The sequence below is a fragment of the Oreochromis aureus genome, linkage group 4 (assembly GCF_013358895.1).
Source record: "Oreochromis aureus strain Israel breed Guangdong linkage group 4, ZZ_aureus, whole genome shotgun sequence".
Lineage (NCBI taxonomy): Eukaryota > Metazoa > Chordata > Actinopteri > Cichliformes > Cichlidae > Oreochromis > Oreochromis aureus.
In genome coordinates, this window is record NC_052945.1 from 37,273,600 (window position 1) to 37,301,571 (window position 27,972).

General features: G+C 43.2%; 1 protein-coding gene across 1 annotated transcript in view; it reads left to right on the forward strand.

Moving 5' to 3' along the window:
• Window positions 1-23,777, forward strand: part of prr12b (proline rich 12b) — an 84,579-nt gene extending 60,802 nt beyond the window's left edge. Inside the window, 11 exon segments of the mRNA XM_039611331.1 lie at window positions 9,089-9,237; window positions 10,945-11,106; window positions 11,351-15,705; window positions 15,824-15,985; window positions 19,567-20,398; window positions 21,002-21,225; window positions 21,227-21,607; window positions 21,699-21,815; window positions 22,077-22,210; window positions 22,549-23,339; window positions 23,454-23,777. Of these exon segments, the coding sequence (XP_039467265.1) occupies window positions 9,089-9,237; window positions 10,945-11,106; window positions 11,351-15,705; window positions 15,824-15,985; window positions 19,567-20,398; window positions 21,002-21,225; window positions 21,227-21,607; window positions 21,699-21,815; window positions 22,077-22,210; window positions 22,549-23,339; window positions 23,454-23,602 (7,456 nt within the window). The 3' untranslated portion in view covers window positions 23,603-23,777.
• The last annotated feature ends 4,195 nt before the right edge of the window (window positions 23,778-27,972 follow it).

Genomic DNA, 27,972 nt, shown 5'->3' on the forward strand with positions numbered 1-27,972 from the left:
AAGGGTATGGTCTAATGACATCAACACCCTATATCAGGTGTGCATAATTATTAGGCAACTTCCTTTCCTTTGGCAAAATGGGTCAAAAGAAGGACTTGACAGGCTCAGAAAAGTCAAAAATAGTGAGATATCTTGCAGAGGCATGCAGCAGTCTTAAAATTGCAAAGCTTCTGAAGCGTGATCATCGAACAATCAAGCGTTTCATTCAAAATAGTCAACAGGGTCGCAAGAAGCGTGTGGAAAAACCAAGGCGCAAAATAACTGCCCATGAACTGAGAAAAGTCAAGCGTGCAGCTGCCAAGATGCCACTTGCCACCAGTTTGGCCATATTTCAGAGCTGCAACATCACTGGAGTGCCCAAAAGCACAAGGTGTGCAATACTCAGAGACATGGCCAAGGTAAGAAAGGCTGAAAGACGACCACCACTGAACAAGACACACAAGCTGAAACGTCAAGACTGGGCCAAGAAATATCTCAAGACTGATTTTTCTAAGGTTTTATGGACTGATGAAATGAGAGTGAGTCTTGATGGGCCAGATGGATGGGCCCGTGGCTGGATTGGTAAAGGGCAGAGAGCTCCAGTCCCACTCAGACGCCAGCAAGGTGGAGGTGGAGTACTGGTTTGGGCTGGTATCATCAAAGGTGAGCTTGTGGGGCCTTTTCGGGTTGAGGATGGCGTCAAGCTCAACTCCCAGTCCTACTGCAAGTTTCTGGAAGACACCTTCTTCAAGCAGTGGTACAGGAAAAAGTCTGCATCCTTCAAGAAAAACATGATTTTCATGCAGGACAATGCTCCATCACACGCGCGTCCAAGTACTCCACAGCGTGGCTGGCAAGAAAGGGTATAAAAGAAGAAAAACTAATGACATGGCCTCCTTGTTCACCTGATCTGAACCCCATTGAGAACCTGTGGTCCATCATCAAATGTGAGATTTACAAGGAGGGAAAACAGTACACCTCTCTGAACAGTGTCTGGGAGGCTGTGGTTGCTGCTGCACGCAATGTTGATGGTGAACAGATCAAAACACTGACAGAATCCATGGATGGCAGGCTTTTGAGTGTCCTTGCAAAGAAAGGTGGCTATATTGGTCGCTGATTTGTTTTGTTTTGTTTTTGAATGTCAGAAATGTATATTTGTGAATGTGGAGATGTTATATTGGTTTCACTGGTAAAATAAATAATTGAAATGGGTATATATTTGTTTTTTGTTAAGTTGCCTAATAATTATGCACAGTAATAGTCACCTGCACACACAGATATCCCCTAAAATAGCTAAAACTAAACACAAACTAAAACTACTTCCGAAAACATTCAGCTTTGATATTAATGTGTTTTTGGGTTCATTGAGAACATGGTTGTTGTTCAATAATAAAATTATTCCTCAAAAATACAACTTGCCTAATAATTCTGCACTCCCTGTATGAGAGTAACAAAGAAAAGTATATCTTTGTGTCCACCTTTCTCTGTTAATGCCCTACCTGGCCCCTGGCAAAAGCTTTGCTAGATCCGCCCCTGCACAGTTACCAGCTGTCAGCTAAATAAAAAAGGAGCTTGGTGTTTATTTCTCTCAGAAACAGTTCATAACTTCCTTCAACTCATTCATGTCACCTAAAAAAAGGTAAACCTGTTTCTCCATCACCAGTTCAGCTCTGATGATTCAGTAAGGTCATCTCCTGGTTTCGACCAGCCGCTTCTACAGCTGTGGCTCCAGCAAACATCAGCTGATACTAGAAATTAAAATCAAATGAATTCTAACAACAGCTGATCAAGCTTAAACGTGCTGCTGTTGTTTAGCGCGATAAACAAACAAGAGAGAAAAGCCGATCATTGATCAGTTTCATGACTGAAGTTTGAACAGGCGAGAGAATGACAGGGAGGCTGTCATAAACTCCATCGTGCTAGCTACCACGCAGTACGAGTTATTATAACTGATTGTAAAAAGTCAGCACAACAAAAATAAACTACACCTAAACTCGGTTTATATCTGACCCAAATAGAGTGCAGGTCATAACTTCTTACCTGAAATTCAGTTCACCTCACGCTCCGACCGGCAGCCGCCTGCTTCTCCTGCCTTCGGTTTCCCTGATCCACGATCTACCACCGGTCGATCGGCGGTCGCCTCGCCGCCTCGTTCCCGCATGTTCTTTCTGACACACACCGGTGGATAGCTGCCCTCGGTTGTAGCTCGCGTCAGCGACTCACCAAACAACTCAGTTATTTTTCCACATAGACCAGCATCTGGACAATCCACCGCCTTTCACTGTTTGTACCGTTACTAAAAAACCCCTCATCGGTTCATAAAAACGAAAAATAAGTCCAGCTATGACCCTGAGTCAAAAGACAGCCAGCTCGGGTTAGCTAGCTACCTGTCTAGCTCTTTGCAGGCACCGAAAACATCAGAGCTTATATGGGATGTCTTGGTAACACGAGCAGATATTTGAAGTTTACATCTGGCCAATCCACCACCTTTCACTGTTTATACCGTTACTAAAATGAATAAATAAATAAATCATCGGTCCATATAAACGAAAAATAAGTCCAGCTAAAACACATACTGTCGGCGAGCGACCGGGTGCTGATACGAGTTTCACCCGCCTCAATATAAGCCAAGCCTGGGTGCTTTTTTTTCACGAAGGGTCGCTAGCGGTGCTAGCTAACTATGCTAGCGGCACTAGCTAGCTAGCCGGCTATCAGCAACACATAAGAGAACTGCTGCTAAATAAACTACACCTAAACTCGGTTTATATCTGACCCAAATAGAGTGCAGGTCATAACTTCTTACCTGAAATTCAGTTCACCTCACGCTCCTGCCTTCGCTTTCCCTGATCCACGATTGACCTCCGCGTTAGCAAACACCGGTCGATCGGCGGTCGTGCATGTCCTTTCTGTCATACACGGTGGATAGCTGCCCACTGTTGTAGCTCGCGTTATAGCACCACCAAACAACTCAGTTATTTTTTCCACATCCAGCTGTAACTCCGATTCTGTGCGAGCATTTGCGAGAGACCGGGAGGTGAAACGACAGAGAGAGTCCCTCGCTATCCATTTGCAGCCAAGCGCGGCAGCTAGCTAGGTAGCCGGCTAGCTGTCAGGCAGGACCGACGTCGTCAGAGCACTGTCGCTAAATATGGGATGTCTTGATAAAACAAGCAGATATTTGAAGTTTACACACCTACATTCTCGCCTGAAAATATCTTAAAAGTTTATTTTGTGACCTAGAAACACGAATAAAAGACATATAAAACGAAGTGGTGGCCGCCATTGTTCACTCTGTAGAGGCGTGCTATGAATTGTGGGATATGGAGTTTTCAACACAAGGATAAATCTTTTCGGCTGTACTACTCCCGGTATACCACTAGAGAGAGCCAAGACACCACAAATGAAGTCTGTTTATTTGGCGCCAAAAGATGAATTGGCCTAAATTTGTACTAAAATATTAATATTTAAAAACTATAAAAGTCATAAACACCAAAAGTCACAACATAATAGTCCAGCTCCAGCCGCACAAAATGATCTAACATATGTAATCCTAATGTCAAAACTGTTTGGCAGAGGAGCGGGAAAATTTTCACTAAAATATTAATATTTTAAAAACTATAAAATTCATAAACACCAAAAGTCATAGCACACCATTCCAGATCCGGCCGCACAAAATGAGGTAACATATATGAAGCTTGTCTCAAAACTGCGGGGCGTGATACGTGCCGAAATTTAGGCGGAAGATGGAGAATAATAATAATAATAATAAGAATAATAAATCCGACGAATAGTAATATGTGTGCCTCTTGGCATAGGCACACATAATTAAATCGGGACTTGATGAGAACTGTCGAGTATCACTAGAAATATTATAAACAGTCGTCTCCATACCACAGTTTGCTATCAGTAAACACCGACGGCATTCACTGTTAGCATACCACAGCCATGTTAGCAGTGTATAAACGGATGGTTTAGCATATATTAGCACAGGTACCAATAAAGGACTACCGTATTAAACACTTTTACTAACCTCAGGCAGATGGACAGGCGCTCTGCAGGTGGGATTGAGCGCCTGTAGCTGGTGTCTAGGCGGGCGATGCTTGGACCAACGCGGGACAGCAGGTCCTCAAACTGGGCGAGTGAAAGACGGTGATATCGCTGAAATCGGCCGTCATCCAGGCGCAGCTCCTCGAGCAAGTGGTGAAACTCACCAAACTGCTCACGCCTCTGGAGGACCTGATGGACCCAGGTACGGCGAGGACGTCCTTTACGCCGCTGCTCTGCTCTCCACAGTAAATAGAGAAGGGAGACTCTCTCTTCAAATGCTAAATCGACAGCTGCCATCTAGCAAAGATACCGTCTGGCAGAACTTCCTTCCACATTCCTCCCACATTTCCGGTTCACGCACGTCAAAATATGCAATTTTGAGGCGCGATTGATTCGCATTGGACAGGCGTTGAGGTGCAAATGTGCACGCGTCAAATTAGGGGCATCTGGCGCGTTTTTGTTCGCGTCTATCGCGTTCGGTGTGAACACACCGTAAGAAACACAAGCTTGACACAGACAAAAGGTAAACAAAGACAGAGATGACGGACTTGGAAGATACGAAATGACAAAATACAGAGGTCACTGTGAGGGAGACGCTAAAGGGAACTAATAGACGTAAGACATTTAAAAACTAAACTAGACATGCATAATACAAAGCGAAAACAATATGGAATAAGTATAACTCATAAACACAGGGCAACCAAGGAATTGGGTATTTTTTATGCTGCACTTCACCTCAACAAGCTCAAACAGAGGCAACTGTAAAGGAATTTAACACGCTAAAGCTGGTGGGCCTGAATGTCACACCAGAAGGTTCTTTAATACAAGGGGGACAAGCGAATCCGAGCCCAGGGCAGAGACACTGAGCAAGTCTAATCAAACAAATTTATTCCCATCCATCCATTCACTTCCACTTATCCTTTTCAGGGTTGCGGGGGGCGCTGGAGCCTATCCCAGCTGTCATAGGGCGAGAGGCGGGGTACACCCTGGCCAGTCTGTCGCAGGGCCAACACACAGGGACAGACAACCATGCGCACTCACATTCACACCTAATGACAATTTGGATTATCCAATTAACCTATCCCCACAAGCTGCATGTCTTTGGACGGTGGGAGGAAGCCGGAGTACCCGGAAGGAACCCACGCAAACACGGGGAGAACATGCAAACTCCACACAGAAAGACCCTGGCCTGATGTTGGAATTGAACTCAGGACCTTCTTGCTGTGCGGCAACAGTGCTAACCACCGTGCCACCATGCTGCCCTCAATTTATTCCCATTTAAAAAAAATTACACAACAAAAAAATGTTCTTTTAAAACTAAAATCCAAAAAAACCCCTCAATAAAATTGTCCTAAAAAACCCCTGGCCTGGCTAATCTCCATAGCAGCCCTCCACACCAATAGGGCTGCACCCAGCGAATGACAAACAGTACTCACGGATGCAGGTACAGGTTTACCTCTGCCCTGGTGTCGATCATATGCGTTGTTTCCCACTGCTCACCGTTTCTGTGACCAGAAATAGATGGCTGTGCCGTGTTGATCAGCCCATTTCACGAAAGCATTTTCACCTGGTGATCAGGCAGCATGTCCTTCTCTCTCTCTCACCTGGGTTATACGTGCTCCTACTTTCTACAGTCTGGGCCCTCATCCCTTTTTGGTGCTCAGCCAGTTTTTTTAACTGGCCCTTTCAGCAGCTGATAGGCCACCTCAGGGTACACCCACACCTCAACAGGTGGCTGCTATTAACCAGTTTGTCTGTTGTCCAGCCAGTCCACAATGGAATAAAACACTACAAAACAAATATTAAAATTACAAATCAGGCCATCATTGTTTGATGGCCTGTGTTAAGGTGTTTAGATTGGGCCTGTGTGAGGAGGGGCAAGAGGGGTTTCAGTACTGAACCTATTGAAAAACAGATTGACTCTGTGCAGGCTGCCCTGTGCTACTGCTGACCTCTTTGATTGAGGCGGGTGATCAGCTGCATCCCTCTCCAGATTTCTTTGATGTTATTCAGCTGGAGTCTTCAGCTTCTCTCTGTATGTATTTTTACACCTTCTCAGCCCCTCATTCAGTTCGCACTGTATTTTTCTCAACTTGTCCTTGTTCCCAGACCTGAAGATCCTCCTCTTTTCATTCAGTAGGGCCTTCAGGTCACTGGTGATCCAGGCCTTGTTGTTGGGAAAACAGCATACAGACCAGATTGCGATGATGGTGTCTTGAAAGAAATTTATCGAGTCAGTGGTGCAGTCTGTGATGGTGTGATCCCCATGTGGATCACAGAGCACGTCTCAGTCTGTAGTCTCAAAGCAGTCCTGTAGGCCCTCACTAGCCTCTTGACTCCACCTCCTCACAGACTTGATGGCAACAGAAATTCTTTGAACTGCAGGAACATAAGCCCCTTTTCCATAAGGATCTACCTGGCACCAGGCACTCGGCCAGGGTCCCAAGTGATTCGAGCGGGTACTAAAATGCGACATCATCAGACTGTATGCCACCGACTGGCTGGTCAGTGGCATCACTCGATGAGTCATAAGAGCGTCTCGTTCAAGAAAATAAAAACTGCCATTTTTGAAACCCGACAACAAGGGAAATGTAAAGAAACAACAACGTGGTCCCCGAGTCTGACAAAAAGCCACAGACCATGTAGCAGGTATATTCTTGCCTCGCCCATCCACTTTTGTTGTAGCGTTCATGTTGCATATTAAATATGTGACGCTCAACTGGGTTGCTATGACAATGACTATGTACATTAGGTGGTACTCAATTGTAATGGAAAGCCAGTCGATCTAAGTCGAGTCGTGGTGAGCCATGGTGAGTCCATCCGAGTAAGAACTAATGAAAACGGGGCTATACAGAGGTGTTGACAGGACCAGGTTGTGATCTCATCTCCCTGGTGGGGAGAAGGGTGGTGCCTCTGTATGGATCCTGCATGTTTGCATATCCAAGGTCCAGATATTTACTTATAGTTATGACACATTAACAATTGTAGTTGCATGTCTTAGTGCTGTTGGTACATTGCACAACTTGGATCTCACACTTATCTTAGTTGTAGCTATGTGGCAGCATAGCTAGAATCAAACAACATTTATAAACTTAAAAAAAAAAATTGAAACGCAACAATGTGATAGTGACTGGATGCTATAATTTTACTTCAGCCACACATTCAGCTGTCACCCAAGTACAGACTGCAGGGCTGCTTAAACATAGGTAATGGAAACAACATCTTTATTTTTTAGGCAAAGCAGTGTGATCATGACTGGGTACACATCGGCCACACAAGAGTCACTGTGGCTCCCTCTGACCGGTGTCAGCGGAGAACAAAGACACTACAAGCTCCTGCACCTGCTGCTGTACTACTCCACGAAGTGTTGTAATGAAATGTGCCAAAATAAATCACATAAAATGACTTCACGTCTGATGGACTTTTATTTTTAACATTCATTGTACCGTTTAGTGAAGAGCATGTCCACAAGTGTTCCAGGAGGAAGGAAACTGAATTCCTCCAAAGGAAGGATAATTTTGGGTTTTATATAAAACTCTGGGTCAGGACCTAGACAAAGTCTCTTTTACACTGCTGGAATTGCAGCCATTGGAAAACAGAGCACACATCAGTATCTATCAGTGTCATGGTCCTGGGTCGGTGACCCAGTGTTTTGAGTTTTTGTATCATTATTGAACTTTGATGTTTGTAATTGTTTGTCTTTTCTAGTCTTTTGGTTTCTGTTCCTGTGTTCCATGGTTGCTGCCCCCCCAGTAAAGTCAGCGTCTGTTATGTTTCCTGTTTTACTTTAAAAGTCTGTCCTATGTAATTGCATTGAGTTTTGCTTCCCCTGTCTCGTCTTGTCAGTTACTCCCAGCTGTGTTCTCCTTCAGTGTCTCATTCCCCTCGTTATCCCTCTGTGTGTTTAAGCCCCGTGTTTCTCTTTGTCAGTGTTGCGTCGTCCGTTTTTCGCCCCTCAGGTCATGTCAAGTGTTTTTCAAGATTCGTTGCAGCTCATGTTCTTAGTGTTTATTTCAAGTCAAGGTTCGCTCATAGTTCTTTCATGCATCTGTACCGAATCTTGTTCATAGTGCTCATAGTCTCCCTAGTTTTCATAGTTAAGTCATACTGTTCTCTAGTTTAGGTTCTAGTTAAGTTTAGCCTCCGTCCCGGCCGTTTGTCATGTCATTGTTTCTGCCACAATAAAGGCTCGCTTTTCGTTTGAGATTCTGTTCCATCTCTTCATCTGTGTCCTCGCCTGGGTCCACCTCACTCTCTCCACCCGGTCTGCCAGGCAGACCGTGACAATCAGTCAATAAAAATAATTCACTGAAATCTGCCAACATACTAAAGTGCATTATATTTAATTTCTAAACATATCCAACTTAAACTTTCAGAGCGGTTTGTTTGTTCACTTTGAAATAAACAGCAACACAGAGAGTGCACTCAGCTGAAATTATTAACTTGAAATAAAATGCGTATTTTACCACTCTGTGCACTAAATCCCAAAATTAATGATCTTCTGCAGCATTAGCGTCTTGTCTTACAGCAACACTGTTGCATTTTCCTGTTACATTTTTATGTTCTTTGTAGACTTTTATATTTATTATTATTATCATCATCTGATAACATCTCAGACTGGAGTAGGTGGCACCTATAGAATCAGTTTGTGGAGAAGAAGAGTCAAATGATGCTCAACATGCACACAGAGCCTGATGCAGAAAACTCGGATTAACAGAGAAATCTGAGAAGTAACATTGAGATGCCTGCTATCCCTGAACAGGGTTTTAGGATTTCTCAAGCCAGTTAATGTCCCAAAAAAGCCAGTCTTAGGTTTGAACAATATAGCTTACACAGACTTATACATATGTCTTATACAAAAGTGTTTCTAGTATTACTGTGGCAGTGGCATGTACAAGCTCATTGGTTTTGTGATACTGCTTGTGTGGATGTTGACTAGAGCTTTTTGGAAACATCTCTTCAACCTCAGTGGGTATATCTGTGGTGGCTGTAGTAGCTCATTTTTGTGGTAAATAAGGCTGTTTAAGTTTTAAGTCAAACTCAGTAACCATGTGCTCCTCAGCCTCGTGTATGGGAGCCGCTCATACCACCCAGAGTCAGAACTACTCCACCGGCAAACCTATGGCACTCCACACCCACTTCAATGCTATGCAGGAAGTCATCACCCAGGGAGCTCAAGGCAGGGTGGAACTTGGGGTGGATGCACACTAGGTAAGGATTTGGTTGTGCATTGTAGAAATGCAAGTTTTATATATTATATTTGAGTGAACTATACAGTGTTATTTCTATCATCATATGAACAAAACTGTGAATAGAAATAACCCACACAAAAAGAAACGTGAAATAAATGTCTGAACTGGAAAGGGAGGGGAAGTAATTATAGGATATTGTAGGATCTTTACCTTATAATATAACATGCATTGAGGTGACCATTGGTGTGATTTTGCACTACATAAATAAAATTGAATTGAAAATTGAAATATATTGAACTGGCATACAAACCATAATGTACAAATGCAGTGTGGTTTATATAAATGTTAATTGCCCCTTGGGGATAAATAAAGTCTTTCTGCTTCTGATTCTGAAATAAATCTTGGTATTTGTTCCTTACATATAAGGAGCAAGGGAGTACAAAAGTACATGCCAAATGGAAAAGGAGAAATAAATCAAACTTTTTTCTTTCTTTGGAATAAAAAACAAAACTCAAGGGCAAAAGATGGAGACAGAGAAGTAGTATTATTTTCTAAAAGGTGACGAAAAGCAGGCTATGTATGGAAATACAAATTCATAACCATATCTTTGTAATGTTTCTCAGTTTTATTTTACAACAGCTAAGCTCCATGGCCTATGTTGTATAGCCCACAAAAATCAGTAATCAGTACACTGTTTTTGACATTTTTCGGTTTTAAATCTCGCTGCAATTAGACGTAAATTGTATCTCACAAACACTGTATGCTTGTGTCACAAACACAAGAAATTCAAATCAGTTTGGGTGTTTAAATAGTCTCCTCCTTGTATGCAACAAGGCCAGTTGCAGACACACTGCTGGCCCTGTGCTGGCCCAGAACAGTTTCAGCTCTGGCCCCAGATGTCAGCCTAATGTGTACCTTAATCAAGCCTTGTAATAACAACATGTGCTGGAACATAATAGTGCAAAAGTAACATGAAGAAACTCTGTTCAGACAGTGAATGGACTGATTCTTATATAGCGATTTGCTACTCTCCCAGATTACTCAAAGTGCTCTATACAACATGCTACATTCACCCACTTTGTCTAAACGGAGTGTTTCCTAACTACATTCACACTCTTGACATGCAGAGTGGAGGAGCCAGGGATTGAACCTCTAACCTTCCAATCAGTAGATGACCTGCTCTACCTCCTGAGCTACAGGTACCTGGTGGTAGACATGTGTAAACCCTCACTAGGTTTTGGATAAAGTGTACACTCACAAACCTGTCAAACCTGCATTTGAAACGTTGGCTACCATAGCAGTATAGTATTGCAACATGGCATTTGTGTCTTCTAACTAAAATAGGAGAAAAGGAACATAAATAGTGCCATCATTGCCAGACCTGGCCCACATCTGGTTGACATACACCCTGCCATGACACCAGTCAGTCAGAAGTGCCAGCTATGAGCCATGTTTTCTATGAGCCTGGGCCACATAAACCAAACCACAGTCGGACCAGATGTGGCATGCCATCACATAAACAGCGCCATCTACACCAGGCCTGGCCCATATCTGGATGACATGCCACTTACCATGCCAGAAGTCAGCCAGCAGTGCCGGCAATGTTTTTACGCCCAAACCTAGTTCGATCTTGTGCAATACATTAGTAGCTCAAAGTCTGAAGATTTTCTAAACTGTTTATATCATCTATGATATCAAGTAACTGAGGTTTGTATTTTGTTGCAAGATCTGTCAGGGCTGTTTGAGTCCAGTCTCCATCATGCCAGCCCCTCAGGTGCCGACCCCTCTGTCATGAATCTGATTTCAGCTCTGGATTCACGGCCTCCACAGCCCTCACCCTCTGCTTCCTCCCTCCTTTCTCAGTTCCGCACATCCTCTTGGCAGACTGGTGAGTGTTAGCCTGTTGTAGGAACAACATTTAAAAAATAATAACAAACTATTGTCAGTCCTAGTTCTTAACCTTAAAATAAAATGAAGTCAAATTTCAGTCCTAAAAGTATTTTCACTGATTCTATATGCAAAAAGAAAAATTTCTGTAGTCTCAAAATAAAAGTAAAAAAATTGACAATTTTTCAAAAATGAATAGTGACTTAGAGTGACCAACACTTTCTATGTAATATTGTGTCCTGTAGCCATGCATACACCGGCCCCAACGGACCTCTTTATTTCAGGGGCACTTCCAGGTTCAAGCTCCTTTCACTCCTCCTCAGCTCTTTCTGCATACCAGAATCCTAGCATTTTTTCTGGACGATCATTCACTCCCTCATTATCCCTGCAGGATACAACTACATTTAGCCAAACTTCTAACGGCTTGATATCCCCACATGATCCCTTGGTACACATTAAAAGATCCTCTCAATCCAGCTTGGGCTTTGATCACTTGCTGTCTTCCCAGAGCACTGCCTTCAAGGGCTCCCAGGAATCTGCAACTCCCCAGACCCAAGACCCTTCCACTTCCTCCAATTGCCACCTGTCCCCTCCCCAATTTAATCTGTTGCCCTCTCAGCTTCATAACTCATCCTCTCAACCATATAATGCCTCGATGTTGTCGTCGACGGCAGCCCTGCCACCTGCAATTCTTCCTGAGCCTCAGCCACTTCAACAGACAGCAATTTCCCGCCACAATAGTGTGATCAAACATTACCCTCTCTCATCTTCAGCCTACACCACAACCCTACAATCACAATCCTATGCCAGCTCTGGTGGTTCATCTGGCTACCACCAGCTAGTCAGCCATTATCAGCATGCTGGTGTGTCCTACAGTCCACTGGGGGAACGGAGCCTGTCCTCTGACCCCAAGACCTCACCAAGGATGGAATCCCAGATATATCAACCTGTCATCCAAACAGCTTATACCTCATCATTATCCACCTCCTCAACTCCCTCCTCATCTACAGCTACTACTAAAGGTGCCAAAAGTTCCTGCTCCACAAGTAACTATTCGTCTTCTTCCTGTACCCCACAAACTCCACCATCAACCTCCTCCACCTCCTCTTCATCCTCTTCTAGCTCAAAGACCAGTACTATTTCTCTGTCTGCTCCCTCTCTTCAGCAACCCACACCTCAGTCAGCACTAGTACCACCTCTTCTCCCAGTGGTGTCATCATCCCTTGTACAACAAGCAGCAGCCAATCAATGTCTGTCCACCTATGGCTCTCAATCTGTAACCAAACCTAGCACAAGCTTGCCAAACCACACCCCTCCCCAGCAACATATTCAGTCTTATTCCCTCAACCTGCCACCATCTACACACATGACTGTACATTATGATGGCTTCAACTCACCCCATGTCCGGGACTTGAGCACTGGAGCAAGGAGCAGTGGGGGGAAAGACTTCATGGGTGTAGGCTCTGGTGAACGCTCCTTCTCTGCAGAGATAATCATTCAAGACTCAAGTTTTGTCTCAACATCTCTCAGAAAACCACAAAGTCCATCCATAGACTATGGGAGTGGATCAGCCGGGAGTGGACCTGGGATTCACAGTGTATTAGGCTCTGCGGGAACTGGGAACGGGGCTGCTGGTAATGAAGGCAGTAATGCATATCACCTGACTGAGTCTAGTACATCACCCTCAACCAATTCTACGATCAGTTATTCAGGATTGCACTCTCCTGTAGCTGCCCGACCTGTACAGTCCCCTGGAGGCTCAGGGGCAAATAAATACTTGTCTTCGATCCCAGCTCCTACTTTTATGTCCTCACCACAAGGTTTCCCTGATAAGCGACAAGCTCGGAACCAGTTGTACCACTCATCACCCCCGAACACCAAAACAGAGGCCACAAACATGCTGGGAGCTGAGGAATCCCAAGATGAAGGAGACAGTGAAGATTTCCTTATCCATCACTTACTACATCCACAAAGCTCAAACCCCCATTTTTCCCAACATCACCCACATTCTGAGCAACTGTCTCAACCAATCCTTCATGGGGAAAGCAAGGGAACGACATATGATCTTAACAAGATATCAGAAGAGCGCTACCAGCTTCAGAGTGTCATTCGTACCAATAACATTACCAGCAATTCTGGTCTTGGAATGGCAATTAATGACACAGTGAGCTTAGACAGACCATTAGAAATATCACAGAAGAAACAACAGGCCAGGTCAGACTCGATCATATCAAAGTCAAATGCTTCAGGGGTGCGAAGAATATCTGATTCTCATTCTCATGCTATCCACTCGCATCATCAGCAAAATGAGTTAATGGGTTCTGCGGTCTATTATGGAAGAGGTGATCCCTACATACAGCACCCAAACTCCCAGCATCATCATAGCACTTCACATGTGTCCACACACTCTCAGCACTACACTCAACACTCTCGAATCTCCCAGCACTTTCTGCTCACTCAACATACACATCACTCTCAGCATTCTCAGCATATTCATCGCAATTCCCTCCCACAAAGTCACTCTCTTATAGAGATTAAGAAGCCTTCAGATGCAAATGACAATGCATACTACCCACCAGATGTACAGCAAACTCGACAAAGTCATGTCTCTGTCTCTCTGATGAATACATCACCAGACCATCCCAAGCAAACTCACATGTTACAGTCTGTCCCTTCTCACACTATCCAAAACAAGCTGGATTCCCAACAAGCCCCACAGCAGCAACAGAAGCACCAGCAGCAGCAGCAGCAGCAACACCAGCAAGCTATGATGGGTTCAGTTAGAAGAGCGGGGTCTGCTGGGTTGGAATCCCATGTACAGAACCGGTCCTCACAGATGCAACTTCAGCTCCAAACCCAGAGGCTAGATACCCACTACAGTGGAAGCCATCCAACATATCAAACAGGAGCCAGTCAGAGTTCATTATCTCCACTACAGATGCTAGATCAATCGCTTTCTCAGGCCAATGGTACAGATAGTGGACGATCTCTGGACAGAAGTGGAGCTGATATGAATAGTCACTTCCTTTCTGAACAAGATTTGGACTTATACACCCCTTCACACTTGAGCCATCTCAACCAACCTCAGACCCACCCCCACACCCATGCTCTGCAACACACTCAGCACACTCATCATCAACTGTCTGTTACCACTCAGATAACTAATTCACACTTGCAACAGATGACAATACATTTAGCAACACCTCAACAACAGCAATCCCAGGCCACAGATCCTCAAACACAACTCTCACATTCACAGTTAGAGCAGCTCAAACAGCATCAATTTGAGACAGTAAGCCAGACAGATAAAGTAGGACAGACTCAAGCTCAACTTCAGCAATGTGCACCTTTGACCTCAATCTGCTTTCCAGACTGTGTTTTTCTTGAGATGGAGGATATGTTTTGTTCATCTGTATACAAATCAGGCTATACTGGGGCAAGACACAGTGCTCAAGAAAACCTCAGCCGGGGTCATGGACCGATACAAGAGGATATGGAGGCTTTAAAATCAGGAGGTGCTGCAGAGGGCTATAATATAGTTGGTCATCACAGCAATCAAGGATTTGGACAGTACTGCCAAGGACTTTGCCAAGGAAATGGTGATCTGCACTTAGACCATGACTGTCTGAAGACTCATGAGCTTCCTTCCACTGTCAATACTGACCAGCTTGGCCTCATCCAATCCCAAACTCCCATTATGGGATTGAATTCAGCAGTTCAAGGGGATAGCTTAGTCAACAAGATGATAGCAACTGTGGGAGTGGGTGGAAATTCCAACAGTACTGGTGTAACCTCTCCTATCTTCTGTTCCTCTCGACCCAAAAAACTGCTGAGGACCAGCTCATTTCACTTGCTTAAACAGCGACGTGAGCCACAACCTCAAACAAAGAAAAACTATGCGCAGGAGTATGAATTTGGGGACGACGAAGATAAAGCTGACGTTCCAGCAGATATTTGCCTTAACAATCGCCGGCTTCCTGACTTGTTGCCTGACTTGGTGTCTAGTTGTAGAAAACCTGGTGGGGTTTCTGGGATAAGTGGACTAAGCCCACAAATAGGTGACATGGACTTTTGCCACCCCTCCAGCTACTCTTCTCTTGGACACGCTTCGCAACACCCCCCTAACGATGGTCCTAAGAAAAGGGGCAGGAAACCAACTAAACCAAAACGTGAAGGACCTCCTCGGCCACGAGGTCGCCCACGTATACGTCCTCTTCCAGAACCTCCTTACTGTAGGGGCCTGATGGGATCTGTGGCTGGAGAAAATAGGAGGGGGCGTGGCCGAGGTCGAGCGCGATGCAGACGGGAAGAAGGAAAAGTGCGCATGCATCGGGATATGAACAAAACTCAAAGCCTTTCATATAATCACCAGCAACAGTACCAACAGCAACAGTACAGCCAACAGCAGCACCTCCAACATCATCAACAACAAGATCACAGGCAGCAGGCAGACCTCCATCAAGTACCCCACCAGCAGCCCCAACAACATCACCACCATCACCAGCAAGAACATATTTCCTGTCCCCACCCTCAACTGCATCATCAGCAACAACAGCATACATCTCACCAGTCGCAGCAAGATCCGGTCAGAACTTTTAAGGTAATGCAGAAAATCTGGTATGTAAATCTGGAATCACATAGTGGCATGATCCTAAGCAGGGTAAAACTTGTCTTAGCTTGGAATCTTCTTAATACTTAATAACCTGTCTTTTTCTCAGATCAAACTGCACCTTGCCACTATGTCTCCACCAGAGTCCTTGTTGAGGACAGACTCGCTATCCAGCAGTAACCCTGTTCCCTCTGAGGGATCGGTGGGGTCAGCACCATCTCTGGGCTTGAGTCCTGGACCCAGTACCACTGTTGACTACAACAGAAATGAGGTGAATCAGACAAAAGACGAGATTATGATACATCAGCAGAGAGCTCAGGAGGTAAAGAAAATTAAGAAGAAAAGCGGCTTTTCATAAAAGCTGCAATAGAAATGTCTGATAAAAGTGTATTTTATCTGCTACACTATAACATTTTGGAGACAGATGTCTACAGGTGTCATTCTGCAAATTTGAATGGAAGTTCACAGTGTGAGGCATGGCCGAAGGTGAAAGCTTTCTCCCTTGTGTCAGATTATATTTTAAGAATGGGGGGAATTTTTTTTTATGGGAAAGCCAGATGACTAATTTTGTAAAGAAAAGAAATTACTGTTTAAGCAAAAAAAAAATAATTATCTGAACAGTGGATTTTGTTTTTAGTTAACAAGAAAAGAGGTTTTTTTTTAAAAAAAAATAGCTCAGAGACATAGGGAGAAAAAAATCTGCCACCCTCTGCTTTAAAAAAATAATGATATAACTAGTATGAACCTTTTGTAATTTAATTGGTTCATAAATACTTACTGATAGGTTTAGTAGAATAAACGGGTAGCAATATTTTTAAAGAAATGAAGTAGTGGGTAACTTTGAGGTGTTTTACAGAAATGAGACATTCATAATACTGTAAGTAATTTTAATTACTGTCTAACTTTCTCCATCTTATACTGTAAATGTGTATTTTTAGATACATGAGCCATATAAACGACCTTATGTTTGTACATTTTTATATATCAATTTGTTATTGAGTCATTTAATGTTTTCACAGCTTTATTTAATATTAATTCTCTTTGTGTGCTGATGGCTGTTTGACTATTCCACTATCCTTTTATAATACAGTAGATATGTTTTTATATATAAAAATATGATGAAGGCCTTTGACTGTCTAATGAGAGAGAGAGAGAGTGAGAACGATAGAGCAAAATTAAATTTTAAAAAATAAATATTGTTCAACTTCAGCTTTCAAAAACACTATAAGAAAACTACAAAAACCAAACTTATGTGAATGAAGAAAGACTCCAATAGAACAATTTGTTTTTTATTTACATAAAAAAACAAAACTGATTGCAAAATAATTAACATAATAATAAACAGTACTTTTTATAGTTCTCTTTATTTGTACAGTTATGTTATTTTCTGCTTCTTTGCTGTTCTTTTTTATAGCCATTATTTTCTTCTTTGTTTCTTTTTGTCATGAAAATGAATCTGAGGGATAAAATTCTCTGGCTCTTCTCAACAATGTTGCTCAATATTCTGCTAAAATGCATGGAAATCAAACACTACTTAAAATTACTGACAGTATAATTTCTTTCTTTATTCATATAAAAACTGGAATTGTAACTCTTTGCTCTAGTATGCCCATTAGTAAGTCTTTGCAGGTAAATTAAATGACCTACATTATGAAAAATAGATGTTTTTTTTTTAAAAAAAAAACACACATTAAAAACTACTTTAAGATGGGGGAATTAGACCTTCAGTTATGAGCCATGTTATAAAGTGAAGTTCAGAATAAACAATGAGCAGAAACAGATTTATCCTTGTAGTCATGTAATATCAGTTGAGGTGTTTAAGCACCATGTGCTGAGGTCTTGCATCTCAGTGTTGTCTGTGAATGTGTAGGAGAAACAACTGTCACCATGAGTGGATGCTGATTACTTTTACATGGAAATTTCAACTTTGGGTTTCATGCTAGGGTGAAAAGAAAGTTAGTTGCCATAGCAACGGGAAGATGCTCTGTATGTACAGTTAATGTTCTCAGTATGAAGGGACGCCTAAATTTTCCCCCAAGATGAAAGTCAGTAATTGCACATTTAAGCAAAAGTCTTATTATTTAGTAATTGTTGTTAGCACTGCATTCAAGTCAAAAAACAGACTAAGTGTTAAAGTGCTGACTTGGCGTCTGTAGGACTCCACCTTCAGAATGAGTGAAAGACAGCGACATTGCAGTACATTGTTTTTCTTGTGTTTTTTAATTTCTGGAGACAATAAGTATTGGTTCAACAACAATACTCATTATAGCTAAACTGAGTATCAGGTTTAACCTTTCCCTATCCTTTGTTATATATTTATTTATCCTTTGTCATTACATTTTTAACTGTAAAACAGCTGGTGGTGGATGGTTGGAAGAAAGAAATTGACAATTCACTGAATCCTGAAGCCTGGACTGCTATGCAGAAACTCTCAGATTTAGTAAGTTCCTTTACTCCATTGCATAAATGAGGAAAGCCAGGAGCTTCATATATAATTCATATATCAACTATTCAAATTCAAGCCTCTGGAAGAAGGATTTCTTCATAAATCAGGTAGCTATAGGCACTTAGACAATACCTGTGAAATAATGTGGCACTGATCCCTGGTATAGTCTGCAGTGGAACAAAAAAACAACAACATCAACACTATTTTGATTTGTGTAATTTGAAAAGAAAGTGGATAAGGCTGATTGACAGCCAGCTTTTTCTGGCTTTCAAAACCAAGAGGAGAGCGATGCCTGCCACCAGGGCAGCTGTTGCCACAGTTACGGCATTTTTCAGCACATGATGTTAGTGCCATCTGCTGTCTGTTAAGCTGTACTACCAAGATCTGTATTTATTGCTAAAGTGGAAAAATCCTTCACAGCTTTGTTCTTACAAACTTTATTGTAATGGAAATGTTAGATTGTTGATTATTCCACATGTAAAAAATTTTGCACAAAGGGTGTCTCTTTATTTGCTATAGCTGTATACACACTACATGGACAAACGTATTGGGTCAATACAATGATTTGAATTCAGGTGTTGTCAGTCACCTGGCCAGTCTGTTTCATTTGTGAAAGAATGAATTGTTCAAAAGAGTGCAGTGTGCTACTGTAATAGGATGCCACACCTGCAACAACTTAGCTTGTAAAATGTATTTCTTCTAGATATTTGATAAGCATGTAAAGTTGCAGAGTGGGTTCACTGTGTGCTGAAGGGCATATTGTGTAAAAGTCACTCAATGAGGCCAATGCAGCGCTGCCCATGAAAGTAAACTTTGACACAAAATACTCTGTTTTATCACATCATAACAAACTTGTAGGGTTTGGAATTTATAGATCAAATAACAAATCTGTCATTTAATTGGTGCCCTAAAATAAGATAAGATAACCTTTATTAGTCCCACATGTGGGAAATTTGTTGGGTCACAGCAGAAAGTGGACAGTGCAAAGTTACAGTAGCAAAAATTAAGAAGAACAATGGAATAGGATAAGATAATAAGAATAGTATACTACATACAACTGAATAAAATACTACGTTGTCAGAAAAAAAAAGAATCGCACTTAGTGTTATTTCACACGTGTGGATGTGTGTGTTTGGTCATCTGCAAAGTCTTTGTTCTGGAGTCTGACAGCAGTGGGGAGGAAAGATCTCTCAAGTTGAAAATGCAGCCACTTAGGTGGACAAATGATGTGTATGCAGTGACACATCAGTGTCCAGTGTGGTGGTTTATGTTCAAGTATACCATCAACACTGACACAAATACAAGAAAACAGCCTTTGAATAGATATCCACTGTAGTCTTTCTAAGTGAATGCTGGCAATTATTATATCATAACACCATCAGTTATTAGCTTCTGCTTTTTTACAGATTGACGAGAAGGTCTTTGACTTCAAACCAAGCTTTATGGCCTCTTTTCTGGATTTTCTGAAGACAGGTAAAAAACAGCCAGACCTTGAACCAAGACATGATGGAGGCAACCAAGAAACCTGTTCCTCTATGAGGGGAGGAATTAAATGCTTATCCTCACCATCTCCTCCCCTACCACCAACTTCTCCCCAGCAGCCTCCAGGACCGTTCAGCGATGGCAGCCAGGGTGAAGGGCCAGACCTAGCCCTCAGTAGCTGCCAAAGTTCCTGCAAACCTCTGGATGATGAACTGAAAAGAAACCTGGGGACTCTCCCCTCTTTCTCCTCTGATGAGGAGGATTCAGTAAGTAAGAACCAGGACTTGCAGAAGAGCATCTCATCTGCAATCTCTGCCCTCTATGACACTCCACACTCACTGGCTGCTGCAGTGGCTTCTGCAGTAGTCAAAGTACAACCCATGCTTTCTCCACCCACGCCACAGGAGCCGTCGCTCAGCCCGCCTCTCAAAACCATGTCTCCCCTCATTCCTAGTATGGAGAGCATAAAAGATGGGGCACTTGCACACACTCAGCATAACACACAAAATAAACAAAACACACGTGAGGAACAAAAAATGATCTCGATACTGTCGGACATGGAGTGGGTAGGATCTGAGCATGGAAAAGAAGAAGAAAACAGCAAGAAGGAGGAGGAAGGCGAGGAGATAGCAAACAAGGAAGAAAACATGAGGCATTCATACAATATGTTGCAGGGAGCAGCGGGAAAGCAGGAGAAGGAGGATACAGCGTCTGACACGCAGATTATGGAGGGCCCTAAATTTAAAGGCCATGATGGTATTTATATTTGTCTTACTTATTTCCTCTTTGACAGCTTCATTTTGTACTTACGTTCTGTGGTGTTCTTCTGTGAGATGGCCTCCATTTAACAAATGTGTAACTTCAGCTTGGTTATAGATGTGTCTGTCTCTGTTAAAACATTGTCTCCACTGTCAAATTTGTAAAAATGTGTTAAATTCTCTAGATGTACAGTGACTCTGTTTTAATTAAACTGACATTTGACCTCCCTGAATGACACGGTGGTCAAATGTAAAATTATTTTTGGATAACAAAGAGCCCAAAGAAGATGAGTTGTTATTGTTGTTTAGGCTATATGATGACATAAAAACTAACTTCATAATAACTTCAGTCACTAGTGACGTTGTCAAAGCTCTTAAAAAAAGGCTGACAGAAAATTATTTTGATTTAGCTCCCTTGTGGTAAAAAGTTTTGTCGTTTTATTTCAGGAAAAGGGGAGGAATAATTCCTCCTCCCAAATAGCACCACACTCTTCTGGTTACCACGGTGTTTATATAGAAAGACACTGTACCACAGAACTAAGGTTCATTTCAAAGTCTTTTCAAGTAAAATTATAAACTCAGCCTGTTCCTTTTCTTTCAGATTTACCATCAGGACGTGTGCCTGCTCCTGCACCTCCATCACCATTCATCTCCTCCTCACCGCTCACATACTCATCACCATCGCCTCTCCCTCCCCCGTCAATCTCTGTACCTTCTCCACCACCAATCCAACAGAATGAGGAAGAAGTCAGTCTAAATGATCTTTCTTCTGATCAGCATATGCAGCAATCCTCCTACCAGCAGGCTCCAACTGCAGCCTCCTCCCCACCCCCCGTCCACCTCCCCACCAGTCATCCCATCGTCACCCCTTTCCAACCTTCCCTTCGGCCAATCGATCCCCCCCCCATCCACCACACCTCCCCCATCATCTTCTGATCAGGACCAGGAACCTGAAGCTGGGTTGCCTTACTTCTTTTCCACTTTATCCTCCTCACCCTCTTCATTGTCCTCTCACCCACCATCACCTCCAACGCCAGAGGAGGCCCCACAATCCCAGCGTCTTACCTCCCTTCACCTGGCAAAGAAACAGGCTGATGCTGCCATCGCTGGGGAGAGTGAAGAAGAAGACAGTGAGAGTGGAGGTGAGGGAATCTTTCGTGAGCGGGATGAGTTTGTGGTGCGAACTGAGGACATTGGGACTCTTAAGGTGAGTCATGCCACAGGTCTCAGGAAGTATGTGTTCTGAATGGATAACTTACCAGCCATAATATACACTGACTGTCTGTCTGTGTCACTAGATGGCCTTGCAGACAGGCCGAGAGCCTCCACCTATCTGGAGGGTGCAAAAAGCTTTGCTCCAGAAATTCAGCCCAGAGATCAAAGATGGTCAAAGGCAGTTCTGTGCAACAAGTAATGTGAGTTTTTCAAAAAGACGTAGTGTATGTTTAAGGACATAAACTGTTGGTGGACAGCTCTGGGTTCAAAACAGTTCACCACAGACCTGGTATTGTTCCCAGGGCCGGGCTCTCTGATGCTTGACTTTTTTCTCTTTTCGGCCTATTAAAACGTAACATTAAAGCAGTTTTCTGTAGAATGGATCATATTATTCTTTGCAATATTAGAATTTTTACAAATATATCTCTTTATGACATATTAATGCTTGTCTGTTCTCTCAGTATTTGGGTTACTTTGGTGATGCCAAAGTGTACTACCAGCGTTTATATGTGAAGTTCTTGGAGAATGTCAACAAAAAAGATTACGTCAGAGTGTGTTCACGAAAGCCATGGCACAGAGCTGGCCTGATTCTGAGGTAAGGCCATGATGACAAATGTTTCTGATTTTCAGAGGAGGGGCATGACCAGAGAAAGACACTGAGTGGAAAGTGTAACCAGAATTGGCCTGCATCAAGGCTACCCAGGATTAGCAGGCCGAAACCTCTTCCTGTGAATTGATCATTATTCATTAATACATATAAGCCCCCCTCCCATTAAACTTGTTGATGAACTCTCAACACATACGTAGACTGCACCACATAAAAACAATTCAGTGACTAATTTCAAAATTTTAATTAATCTATGTTTCATGTGCCTATGCTTAAGACAAACACCAATTAAGTTAGTGTCTCTCCTCATGTCTACCGACTGACAGACGCCAGCCTCTACCTAAACAGCTGCTGACCATTCACAATCAGAGCCAACCTCGAATAGATAGTCGACACAAGGAGAGAAGGAATGAAAGAGAGCTAATGGAGCAGAGAGAAAGAGAAAGAAGAGAGAGAGAAACCAGGAAAAAAGTAGAAACGGAACATAAGGAAAGAGAAAGGAAAGAGGGGAGAGATCGCAAAGAACAGCAAAAAGAAGAGAGGCAGAAGAAAGAAAAAGATGGCAGAGAACAAAATGAGAGGGGTCACAGAGATGTGAAAATGGAATGGAAGAAGGAAAGTGAGAGTGAAAGAAGGGAAAAGGAGAAAAAAGAAAGGGAACTTAAAGAGAGGCAGCAAAGGAAAAAGGAACAAAGTGAGAAGGTAAAACAGGATAGGGAGCAGAGGGAAAGGATGAAACAAGAGAGAGAATGGAAAGAAAAGGAAAGATCACTGAGAGAACAAAGAGATAGGGATAGACAGGAGAGGGAATGGGGAGAGAGGCACAGAGGCCAGAAGGACAGAGAGCAGAGGGAGATGGAGACAGATAGTGAGCAAAAAGAAAAGGAGAAAGCTCAGGAAAAAGAAAAAAAGAAGAACATGGAGCAAGTCAACAGAGATTATACAATGGCATTAAAAGAAGAGAAGAACCGAGGAGACATAAAAATAGCATTTCAGGGAAGAGCCAATACTTCAAAGGACAAGGCTGAGCCTCCACCCAAGAAAAGGAAGAAATGGTTGAAGGCGGTGCTGTCCTCTTCATCTGAGTCTGACTACTTCTTACTCAGTGATGACGAAGGTCAGCTGTTCTTTGTGTGCATCATATGCACACATTTATTTTTAACCCATTACCATTGTCTTCAACCAATGATTACTGTGTCTGGGCCTCTGTGCAGCTTGTTTTGTGTTTTAGGGCCTGCGCGGGGTGGAGTAAACAGCCGAGCCATGAGGGACATGTTCAGGAGCTATGTGGAGATGTTGGTCAGCACAGCACTTGACCCTGATATGATTCAAGCCCTAGAGGACACAGATGGTGAGCACTCAGTTCAAACAACACTGTAGTCTTAAATCAGAGAAAAGCATTCTCCAAGAAAAGGGAGAATGCTTTTCTATCTATCTATCTATCATCATACTTGACATTTCTAGTACAACACTTATATTAATATAATGCTGAATGCAAGTATGATTCAAAAAGAATAATTAATATTTAACATCACTTCTTGTAATGATGTTAAAATCAGCCCAACTTTTATTTTCAAATGCAAAAAAGTATAACAGCCAACATACTGGACAGTTTTGCTGAACAACAAACAATTATATTACCCTCAGTGTTATAATCTTACAAGTTTTTCAGTTTTCAGTTTTATTTGTCATATGCAAGTTAGCACAGGGTCAACATCGCAATGAAATGTGTTTGACGAGCAGCGGTCTCTCAGCAGCATGATACAGTAGGAAAAAATATAATAAAATATAATATAATAAAATAAAATAACAGATAGAAAAATAGTAAAGAACAAAATATTAGAGAGACATGGTAAAAGAGAAAAGATGACTAAATATATATGTATCTATAAATATAAATATATGTACACTAGTGATTAAATAAGAAAATCTTGAAAAGAAATATGACGGAGGGCAGATGGGATATTGCACAGGAATGAGCAGCAGAAATTTACAGTATTGCACTTTTTAAATATAAATTACAATAACAATAAAGTGAAGTGACCAGTGCAGATTAATCAGAGTACTTGTGAAGCTGCAGGGTAGCTTCTGAGTGCTGTGTTGTGTGTGTTTAAGTGTTGTGGTTGAGGTGTCGTATGGCTTGATGGTAGAAACTGTTTTTAAGTCTTGTAGTCCGAGCAGACAGACTCCTGTAACGTCTGCCAGATGGTAACAAGGAGAACAGCTGATGTGCTGGGTGGCTGTGGTCCTTGATGATGCTGTGTGCTTTATGGAGGCATCGCTGGTGATAAATGTCCTGAATGGCAGGAAGCCTCGTGCCAGTGATGTGCTCTGCTGCTTTCACCACCCTCTGTAGTGATCTACGGCTGCTGGCAGAGCAGCTTCCGTACCAAACTGTGATGCAGCTCGTCAGCAAGCTCTCAATTGCACACCTGTAGAAATTTGAGATGATGCTGGCGTTCATGCCAAACCTCCTCAGCCTCCTCAGGAAGTAAAGCCGCTGGCGAGCTTTCCTGATAGCAGTGTCTGTGTGAAGGGTCCAGGAGAAGTCCTCAGTGATGTTGACTCCAAGGAACTTGAAGCTGCTGACCCTTCCGACCTTGACACCGTTGATGTGGATGGGCTGGTGTTCCCTGACTGGTCGTTTCCGGTAGTCCACTATCATTTCTCTAGTTTTGCTGATGTTGAGAGTCAGGTTATTTTCCAGGCACCACTCGTACAGTGCCATCACCTCCTCTCTATAGGCCGTCTCATCGTTGTCTGTGATGAGGCCTATGATGGTTGTGTCATCAGCAAACTTGATGATGATGTTGGACTCATGTTTAGCAACACAGTCGTGTGTGAACAGGGAATATAGGAGGGGGCTAAGCACACAACCCTGTGGTGTACCTGTGTTAAGGATGAGTGATGAGGAAGTGTGCTTACCAACTCTCACCACCTGGGGCCTGTTTGTGAGGAAGTTTAGAATCCATCTGCAGATCGGTGTTCCCAGCCCAAGGTCCACGAGCTTCGTGGCAAGTTTTGAGGGGATGATGGTGTTAAATGCCGAGCTGTAGTCGATGAAGAGCATTCTTGCATATGTATTCCCTTTCTCCAGGTGGGTGAGGGTGGTGTGTGTTGCCAGGGCGATGGCATCCTCTGTGGCTCTGTTTGTCCGATAGGCAAACTGAAGAGGGTCCAGTGTGTCAGGGAGGAGGAGCAGATGTGACCTTTGACCAGCCGCCCAGGCACTTCATGATGACGGATGTCAGTGCAACAGGACGGTAGTCATTCAGACAGGAGACCACTGATTTTTTGGGAACAGGAATGATGGTGGATGCTTTGAGGGACGTGGGGACCACTGACTGCCTCAGGGAGAGGTTGAAGATGTTGGTGAACACCTCTGCCAGCTCTGCCTGCACACACTCTGAGTAGCCGGCCTGGGATGCCGTCCGGTCCTGGAGCTTTGTGAGGATTGACCTTTTAAAGGTCCATCTCACAGCTTCTGTTTTCAGAGTTAAAGTTGCAGCCTCACTGTCCTCCTGAGGGTAGAGGATCTGCTCTCTGTTGTCTGCATCAAAACGAGCATAGAAGTTGTTAAGCTCGTCTGCGAGAGATGCAGTGGGCTGGACACTGACTGTGTTGACCTTCTTGTAGTCAGTGATGCAGCGCAGTCCATTCCACAGTCGCCTGGTGTCAAAGCTGTGGTAGCTGGACTCCATTTTGTCCCTGTAGTCCTTTCTGGCTTTTTTTTTATGGACTTACGGAGGTCATACCTGGCTGCTTTATATGCATCAGCATCCCCGGAGTTAAAGGCAGAGGTCCGCACTTTTAGCTTGGCGCGAACGTCTTTATTTACCCAGGGTTTCTGATTTGGGTATATGCGGACAGTGGTTTTTGTGATGATATCATCCATGCACTTTCCAATATATCCAATGACAGAGTCTGTGAGTTCATTGATGTTGCCATCAGCTGCATCCACAAATATCTGCCAGTCAGTTGTCTCAAAGCAGTCCTGCAGGACCTCCTCAGCCTCACTGTCCCATTTGTAAATAACCCTGGAAGCTGGTTTTTCCTGTTTTAGTCTTTGTCTGTATGCAGGCAGCAGCAGAATGGAACAATGGTCTGCCTTACCAAAAGCTGGGCGGGGGAGGGGTTTGTAGCACTCTTTGAATGGAGTGTAACAATGGTCCAGTGTTTGATCACCTCTTGTGGGGAAGGAGATGTGCTGATAGTATTTGGGGAGAACCTTCTTCATGTTGGCTCTGTTGAAGTCTCCCAGCACAATAAAGGCAGCTTCTGGATTTTTGTTCTCAAGTCCAGTGATGATGTCATACAGTTCGTCCATAGCCGTAGCTTTATCAGCGTGTGGTGGAATGTAAACAGCTGAGAGGAGAACTGAGCTGAACTCCCTCGGGAGGTAAAAAGGCCTGACTTTAATGGTCAGCAGCTCGAGGCTCTGAGAGCAGTAAGTTTTTAAGATACACACATCTCTAGCCCACAAGGAGTTAACCATAAAGCACACCCCTCCTCCCCTTTTCTTGCCTGAGTCCTTCGTTCGGTCTCCCCGGTAAACAGTGAATCCATCCGGCGTGATGGCGCAGTCGGGGACGCTGGGCTCTAGCCATGTCTCTGTGAAGGCCAGAACGCAGCAGTTCCTGATATCTTGTTGGTGTTTAATCCGCACGCAGCTCGTCAAGTTTGTTGTCCAGAGACTGGAGATTCGCGAGCAGGATGCTGGGGAGAGGTGGCTTGCTGTTTCTCTGTCGCGTTCGGCACAAAACTCCGGCGCGTTTCCCCCTCTTTGTTTTCCCTCGACGTCGCGCGAGTAAACAAAGGATCCCAGGCAGCAGAGCGTCCACGGAGTCGAAACCTGCTGTAAAGTCCGAACTGGCTGACGAACGTAGCTCCAGAAGCGTTTGTCTGTCATACCGAGTGTATGATCGCGCTGTGCGCACAGTAATAGAAAGCAGAACAAAATAAATAATAACATTTTTGCTGAGATGACTGGGAGCTCTCGTTGGTGCAGCCATCTTACGGCGCAACCGGAAGTGTTGGGTCTCAATGAAACAAAGTCTCAGATTTAATTATTCTGAAACTAAGTTTAGGCCTAACACAACGTTGTTTTGAAAGTTACATTACTGATATAATCAATATAAAATGTATTTATTGTCTCTAGTTTAAACGGCACATTTGTTTTGCATTCCAACACATGAGCTGGAATGTTGTAACATTTTAAGGATGCTTGTTTCCAGTCCAGGCATTACTGCCTGAATGACTGTCATGGATCGAGGTGATCCAAATGTAGGTGCAGAAGAAAGTCTTTAACTTCCCTTAAGTACAGTGGCAGTGGATGTGGGTTGGAGATGCAATGAGCTTGAACCTGCAGGCGACCATCTTCACTGACCACACCATGTGTGACGGAGGACTCATCTCTCCTGTTGTCCTGCAAGCAAACAATCATATTTTTTGGAACATGAACTTAATTGCTTTCTTAATCATTTTTTTCTGTATTTACTATAGAACAGACTCCAATTTAGACAATCTCAGGCTCCCTCCCCACCGGAGAGGTGACATTCTGTGTCCCACTTGTCAGTCTGGATAGCCCTGACCACCACCCAACATACAATAATGTCATGAAAGCATCATTTTTAAAAAGGCTATGTAAACATGGCCAATAACTTTCATTCTAATGATCTGCAAAATAATTTTGGCATAAAACAAATTTCACTGTTCAAAAACTTGCAGACTTCACGATATACAGTGTAGAC